At 45.7% G+C, this 8203-nt stretch overlaps 1 protein-coding gene across 12 annotated transcripts in view; it reads left to right on the top strand.

The window, feature by feature from the left end:
- pdzd2 (PDZ domain containing 2) overlaps positions 1–7806 on the top strand; it is a 136255-nt gene extending 128449 nt beyond the window's left edge. For 7 of the 12 annotated variants that reach the window (XM_061673119.1, XM_061673118.1, XM_061673122.1 and 4 more), the window contains 5 exons: positions 5378–5480; positions 5557–5658; positions 6712–6766; positions 7158–7280; positions 7399–7806. In XM_061673119.1, coding sequence (XP_061529103.1) covers positions 5378–5480; positions 5557–5658; positions 6712–6766; positions 7158–7280; positions 7399–7565 — 550 coding nt within the window. In that variant the 3' untranslated portion in view covers positions 7566–7806. Of the gene's footprint in view, positions 1–5377; positions 5481–5556; positions 5659–5869; positions 6767–7157; positions 7281–7398 lie in introns of those variants that run through there. The other 5 variants (XR_009768352.1, XR_009768351.1, XM_061673124.1 and 2 more) reach the window with 5 other exon arrangements.
- The last annotated feature ends 397 nt before the right edge of the window (positions 7807–8203 follow it).

Below are 8203 nucleotides of genomic sequence, written 5' to 3' on the forward strand. Positions count from 1 at the left end.
AAAAAGCATATGTATCCTTTGAACGCCTCGTGCTGGAACACCTCAAAAGCGTCACAGGACACCTGGTACACACCCTCCAGTTTACCAATCGAACAAACAGGTCTGCGGATGACGCAATCATCATGGAACTGCACTTCATCCTAGAACACCTCGACTTTACAGCTTCCTGACGGGAAGGACACAGCGGGTGAGGCTTGGGGACCCCACCTCATCCACATGTACCATCAGCACCGGGGCCCCCCAAGGATGTGTCCTCTCGCCACTGCTCTTCTCTGTCTACATGAACGACTACACCTCACCACACCAGCTGTCAAACCCCTGACGTTTGGAGACACCACAGTCATCGGCCTCATCAAAGACGGTGAGGAGTCTGCATATCAACAGGAGGTGGAGCGGCTGTAGCTTTGGTTCGGCCAGCACAACCTGGAGCTGAACACGCTGAAGACGGTCGAGATGATTATGGACTTCAGGGAACATCCTTCACCACAGCTAACCCTCACACTGTCCAGCTGCCCTGTGTCAACCTTTGAGACCTTCAGGTTCCTGGGAATTACAGTCTCTCAGGACCTGAAGTGGGAGACCAACATCAACTCCATTCACAAGAAGGCCCACCAGAGGATGTACTTTCTGCGGCTTCTGAGGAAGCACATTCTGCCACAGGAGCTGCTGAGGAAGCTCTACACAGCGGTCATTGAATCGGTTCTGTGTTCATCCATTGCAGTCTGATTTGGTGCTGCCACAAAAAAAGGACAAAATCAGACTGTAACGGACAGTCAAGGCTGCTGAAAAAAAATTATCAGTACCCACCTACCCACTTTTGAGGACTTGCACGCTGCCAGGACCAAGACAAGGTCATGCAAAATCCTCTTGGACCCTCCACATCCTGGTCACCACCTATCTCAGCTCCTTCCCTCAGGGAGGTGCTATTGAACAATACAAACTAAAACCACAAGACATTCCATGTTTACATTCCTAACGCGAATGCCACACTACTAACGCTCACTGAACAAGTAAACGAAATTGAGAAAAAACAACCAGACTTACCCCTCATTATTCTTGGGGACTTTAACAAAGCTAAACTCAAACACAAAATCGCTAAATACAAGCAGCACGTCGACTGTCCGACCAGGGAAAATAACATTTTAGATGACTGCTATACTACACTAAATAACGTATACCGTGCCATACCTCGTGCAACTCTGGGCTCGTCTGATCACTGCTTAATTCACTTAATACCGTCGTACAGGCAAGAACTTAAATGCACGAAGCCTACGGTGAAAACAGTGAAAAAGTGGCCCAACGAAGCAAAGATAGAACTTCAAAGCTGTCTAGCCTGCACAGAATGGAGTGTCTGAAAATTCAGCTGGCAGCCTGGAAGAATATACGGACACTGTCACATCCTATATCAGTTTCTGTGAAGAGGTGTGTGTACCAACAAAGTCATTTTGCACGTTCAATAACAACAAACCTTGGTTCACTGCCAAACTTAAGCAATTTCGCCAGGCTAAAGAGGACGCATATCAAAGTGGGGATTGGGTTCTGTATAATCACGCTAGAAACCAGCTGACTAAAGAAATCAACGCTGCAAAGATAAACTATGTAGTAAAGTTAGAAAAACTGTTTACCGCTAACGAATCCAAACCAGTCTGGCATGCATTACAATCGCTAATGAATTACTAGTGACCAACCCCCAAGCTGAGAAGAATAAAAGACTAGCCGACGACGAGAACACTTTCTACTGCAGATTTGAAAGGGACACTTTCCACATCCTGGTCACCACCTGTTCTGGCTCCTTCCCTCAGCGGCAATCGAACAATGCAAACTCAAACAAGCAGACATTCCAACAGCTTCTTCTCTCTTGCCGTTAACTTCTTAAACAGTTAATTTACAACCTCATTGCCACATGCTTCCAATTTTGTCTTGAGTTTGTTGTCACATTTCTGTCGGGCCAATTATACATTACTCGTGCACTCACTATAGTCGTCTCGCCACGCTGCACTGTTGCTGCACAACATTTGCACAATCGACATTGTCACAGATTTTTGGACGACTAGTCACTTTAAACTGCATACATTTCTTGAAGTCTCGGCGCCCTTTGCACAATGGTCATTGCACCGGACTATTGTTCGATTAGTAATTTCAAAATGCTCTAATTTCATGAGGATTTTGCATCTTTTTGCACAATTGTCAAAAAAAATAAAAAAATAAAAAAGTACTGGCATCACCACATTAGTGGCAACCTTTTTATTGCTCAGTGACTGTCTTTATGTCATAAACGTATTCTTTGTCAATTGACTGTCTGTTGTCGTACTAGAGTGGCTCCAATTACCGGAGACAAATTCCTTGCGTGTTTTTGACATTGTTGGCAAAGAGCTTCTTCCCTCTTACCATTAACTTCTTAAACAGTTGACTTAAAATGTAATTGCAATATGGTGCCAATTTTCTGTCGGGACACTTCTAAATTATTCTTGCGCTCACTCCTTTATCACGCTGCACTATTTGCGTCCTGTTGTTGATTACTACTGCCCTCTTATGTGTCTGAGAACTGTCTGCAGCATTTGCACATGTCACTGTACCAGCTCATTGCACTATTAGTCACTTTAAATTGCTCTGCTTGAGTACTGCATCATTTGCACAACTGCCATTATATCAGCATCACCACACTAGTGGTACACTTTCATTGCTCACTGACTCTCCATAATTGTTTTTTATGTCTTATATATATTTCTTCATAGTGGTTGTTTGTTGTCATTCTAGAGTGGCTCAAACTACAGAAGGCAAATTCCTTGTGTGTCTTGTAACATACTTGGCCAATAAAGCTGATTCAGATTTAAATCATGTATGTAAACTTCTCATTTCAACTGCTGTGGACGTTATCGTGTCAGGGATTTTATTACCTTATTGCTCAGTTATTACGTTATGGGCCTATTATATTGTATCCGTCCATCCATCCATTTTCTACCGCTTATCCGGGTCAGGTCGCGGAGGCAGTAGCTTTAGCAGGGACGCCCAGACTTCCCTCTCCCCAGCCACTTCATCCAGCTCTTCCGGGGGGATCCTGAGGCGTTCCCAGGCAAGCCGAAGGACGTAGTCTCTCCGCCTCCCTGGAAGAGACCCCGGGGTCTCTTCCAGGGAGGCGTCTGGGAGGCATCCAAATCAGATGTTCCAGCCACCTCATCTGGCTCCTCTCAATGTGGACCAGCAGCAGCTCTACTCTGAGATCCTCCCGGATGACTGAGCTTCTCACCCTCTCTCTAAGGGAGAGCCCGGACACCCTGCAGAGGAAACTCATCACCACCCTTTTCCAACTGAGGACCATGGTCTCAGATTTGGAGGTGCTGATTCTCATCCCAGCAACTTCACACTCAGCTGCGAACTGCTCCAGTGAGAGTTGGTGATCACGGCTTGATGAAGCCAACAGAACCACATCATCTGCAAAAAAGCAGGGATGCAATACTAAGGCCACCAAACCGGACCCCCTCTACGCCTCGGCTTGAAATTCTGTCCATAGGAGTTATGAACAGAATCAGGGTAAAGGGCAGCCTTGGCAGACTCCAACCCTCACCGGTAACGAGTCCAACTTCCTCCAGGATATGCGGACCAAACTCTGACGTCGTACAGCCCGTATCAGGGGGTTCGGTACCCCATACTCCCGAAGCACCCCCCCACAGGATCCCCCGAGGGACACGGTCGAACGCCTTCTCCAAGTCCACAAAACACACCTAGACTGTTTGGGCGAACTCCCACGCACCCTCGTGGACCCTGCCAAAGGTGTAGAGCTGGTCCACTGTTCCACGGCCAGGACAAAAACCACACTGCTCCTCCTGAATCTGAGATTCGACTTCCCGATGGACCCTCCTCTCTAGCACCGCTGAATAGACCAGGGAGGCTGAGGAGTGTGATCCCCCTGTAGTTGGAACACACCCTCCGGTCCCCCTTCTTAAAAAGGGGGACCACCACCCCAGTCTGCCAATCCAGAGGCTCCGCCCCTCTCTTCATCCGACTGTCCAAACATGCGGCCGCAACTCCGATGACACGACCACAAAGTCGATCATCGAACTGCGACCTTGGGTGTCCTGGTGCCAAGTGCACATGTGGACACCCTTATGCTTGAACATGGTGTTCGTTATGGACACTCCGTTATGAGCACAGAGGTCCAATAACAGAACACCGCTCGGGTTCTGATCGGGAGGGCTGTCCCTCCCAATCACACCCTTCCAGGTCTCACTGTCATTGCCCATGTGAGCATTGAAGTCCCCCAGCAGAACGATGGAGTCCCCAGCGGGAGCGCTCTCCAGCACCCCCTCCAAGGACTCCAAAAAGGGCGAGTCCGACTATATTCCACGTCTTTAGAGCCAGCTTCTGTAGCTGGGGATCGGATCTCCAAGGTCGCTGCCTTCTGCCACCGACCAGCTCGCACTGCACCCGACCCCTATGGCCCCTCCCACAGGTGTTGAGCCCATGGGAAGGGGGACTCACATTACCCTTTCGGACTGTGCCTGGCCGGGCCCCATGGGTGCAGGCCCGGCCACCAGGCGCTCGCCTTCGAGCCCCACCTCTAAGCCTGGCTCTCGAGGGGGGCCCCGGTGACCCGCGTCCTGGCAAGGGAAACCTAGATCCATTCATAGTTTTCATAATAGGGGTCTTTTAGCCGTGCTTTGTCTGGTCCCTCATCTAGGACCTGTTTGCCATGGGTCACCCTACCAGGGGTGTGAAGCCCCAGACAACTTAGCTCTTAGGATCACTGGGACACACAAACCCCTCAACCACGATAAGGTGATGGCTTACAGGAGGGGTATTACATTTTAATAAGGGCAAATTTATTACATTATGCGCCTGTTATTACGTTGTGGGTTTCTCCTGTTGAGGCCCATAACGTAATAATGGTTATTACATTATGGGCTGTAAATTACATGATGGGCTTCTACACACTCGGCAACAAGGATATATAAAATATGAGTTACCTTAATACTACAACTTCAAAGTATAGTGCATTCCTTTGTCCACACCGGTTATGCAGTGTCTTCAGTAATGTTTTTGTTTTGTTTTTGCCGAATAAGTTGTCATTTTGGAGGTGGGGGGATTCCACCCGACACTGACAATATATAAAATATGACTAAATACTGCCACTTTACAGTCGCATCTACATTCCTATGCAGTGAATTTGGTCTCCACCTCTGCCACTGACGTCACACCAAGACCTGGGTGGCGTGTTGATTTTGGTGAGGAAAAGGGGCATTCCAAAGGCAATTAGTTATTTACCAATTGGTCCAAAATGTACTGATATTATTGGAAATGACTGGGGATACTATGGCTTCATAGTGGTTTGTTTGAGTATGAAAAATAATGAAATGAATGAAATGTATTTTGTGTACAGATTAAAAGATCTAACTGCTTCTCCTGTGAGTCAGTCTAAATTACAAGTGCTTCAGACGACTATGATGAACAAGCTACTCCAGGAAACGAACAATTTCATAGAGGTATGACATAAAGGCCCATTTTATCACACTTTATTGCATGCACACTTACTAGCCCAATAAATGACCATTTATATAGGGTAACAGCCATGCTCGCCTTGTGGTCCTTCATAAAGAGGAAGGCGCAGGACTTGGATTTAGTATTGCTGGTGGGAGTGACCTTGAGCAGAAGATTGTCACAGTAAGTAAATTAAATGGTCTTGTCTTTCTATTCAAATACTTAAAGTTCCTACATTAACACATACTGACCCAGCATCAGGAGCAAACCAGACATTCACTAAAACTTAAGGATACGTTGACATTCAGACGGAGGCAGGAGAACTAAGCCCCCCTATGCCTCCCCCACCCACTTTTTGGCCTGCCTTTGTACCCCTTTGATAACATGTTTTCAGACCCCTTATTTATTACACTGGATGGTGCCTACCTGAGCATACAGTGGTCCAGTTGACCTACAAGAGAAAACTGAAAGCTCACTGGGCTTGCAGATGAAGTTGTCTTGGGTAATTAGCAGGAGGAACACATTCCAAGGTGATTTTTGTTTTTCAATTGCCTGTAATTTTAATTTTCTATATTAACATACCTGCATTTTTGTACAGTTGGTAAGTTATCCGATAATTCTTGCAATAAAGGTAACATGGCTGAGAGGCTATTGTTTATCAGGGAATCCACACTCACTGTTTCGCAAAAAAATAAAATGCACACATACCAACGTTGCCTAACTTAAGCTAAGGCACACGCATAATATGAGAAGGAACAAATCTAAGTAAGGTGCAACGTTTAGCTCAATTTACTCACTGCTTTCTTCGCCTTCTGTTTGCTTTCGCCACTTCCATTTCTTCTCAGAGTGGTCAGTTGTCACTGACGGCTGATGCCAATTCAGGATAGGGAAGAACTTCAATATTGCAGAGAGAAATTTGCTTTGAACTCTACAAAATTGCTGCATTTGCATACATTTTGTCACTACAGGAGAGTACTACAAACATTAAAACAGACATAACTACAGGCACAGCAAACAGACATAATAGAGTCGCTGGTAATGTTAATTAATATGGTTAAAATAAAACATTAGCTGCAAAAATATTAAGGTACTATGAAAATGTATTGATTCAAAGTAATGCAGGCCATTTCAGAGATTTTTAGAATGTATTGTCTACTTCGGCATACAGTTGAACGAGGTGTGTATTTAATAGCTAGCTAAGTGTGATGGTGGGAAATGATATTTCTGTGTCACCAGGTTCATCGGGTCTTCAGCAAAGGTGCAGCCAGCCTGGAGGGCACAATTCTGAGAGGTAACAGAATTGTATCTATAAATGGCAGAAGTCCCATGGAGAGGCTGTTTATCAAGCTAAACTATGCAAGCAAGCCTTAGTAGTAGTTATTTGCAGATGCATGGACAGTCAAAAGAATACCCTTGAAAATCTTGACTCAGCCAGCTAGCCCCAGGGGAGGTTATCTGCCACCACGATGTGTTTGGCGACAAGTACAAATAGGGCCTTGATTTACACAAATGATAATGAAACTACAAGTACACGTATTCATAGTCCATGTGACAGCCTTAAACCACGGAGCAAAAATCTGTCATTTCTTGATTGAAAACGATGTTGCGTGTCAAGATTACTGCAATTCATCTTGTACAAAATGCTTTAAGTCAACATGTCCTGTTTATACCTGAAAATCTAGGTCCAAATCCTGTTTTGAAAATTGAGCTTCACAAGACAACTGCTGGCCTGGGTTTCAGCCTGGATGGGGGAAAATCCTCAAGTACTGGAGACAAGCCCCTTACTGTAAAACACATCTTTAAAGGTGAGGGTTCTTATTGTTTCATTTTTGGAGGGGCGTTACTGGAAGATGGAAGTTAGTTTGGGGAAATGGATTTTGGGAATACAGGTTTATACTGAATTGCTATGCCTCTCCACAACAGGAGGTGCTGCTGAGCTGTCTGGGCTACTGGAAGTTGGTGATGAGGTCTTATCAATAAATGGATTCTCTTTGGAAGGTCTCATGCATCATGATGCCTGGAAAATCATTAAAGCAACTAACGAAGGGCCAAATCACCTTGTCATCCGCAGGCTTTGTGCTCAGCTGTAATTCTTTAATGAGTGGTAACACTAAACTACTCCCAAGAAAGAAATCAAAGTGCTACAAAACAAAGTAGTAGAGATAATGTTGTTTTACAAATGTGATTTGTTGTGTGATTCTACTACATATTGTTACCTGACGTTTGTAATCTACCCTGTGAGATGTGTCTCAAGGTTTGTTTACAATATATTTAATATTGATCATAAATGTGATTTGCAAATAAAGTGATGATTTAAAATGTCTACCTTTTTAACAAGGCATTTGTTCTTTCTAGAGTTTTATTTATTAATTAATAACATTCCCTAATGAGTTTTTGGGCAGTGCTGGGGCAAGACTTTTATTTCAGGGGGTCCAGACTCCCCTTAGGTAGTTCTGGGAGGACATTAAGCTGAGTTTTTTTTCCCACCGCCTCTGCAGTTTTCCCGGCATAGGCAGGTGGCCCCTTTCTCTCCTGGTGGGGTTGGTGAGGTCGTAGGGTGCGCCGGGCAGTTGGTGAGGGTAGTGGTTGGCTGAGGGGGGCAGCTGGTTGGTTCCCGTTCCCTCGGTTGGGCTGGTGGACCGCCCTGGGTCCCTGGGTGGTGGTGAGTGGTGTCCACTCAGGTGGGTCTCCACAGGGTGGGCACCAACTCCCTCTGGAACGCCCGTTT

The sequence above is a fragment of the Phycodurus eques genome, chromosome 3, assembly GCF_024500275.1.
Source record: "Phycodurus eques isolate BA_2022a chromosome 3, UOR_Pequ_1.1, whole genome shotgun sequence".
NCBI classification, from domain to species: domain Eukaryota; kingdom Metazoa; phylum Chordata; class Actinopteri; order Syngnathiformes; family Syngnathidae; genus Phycodurus; species Phycodurus eques.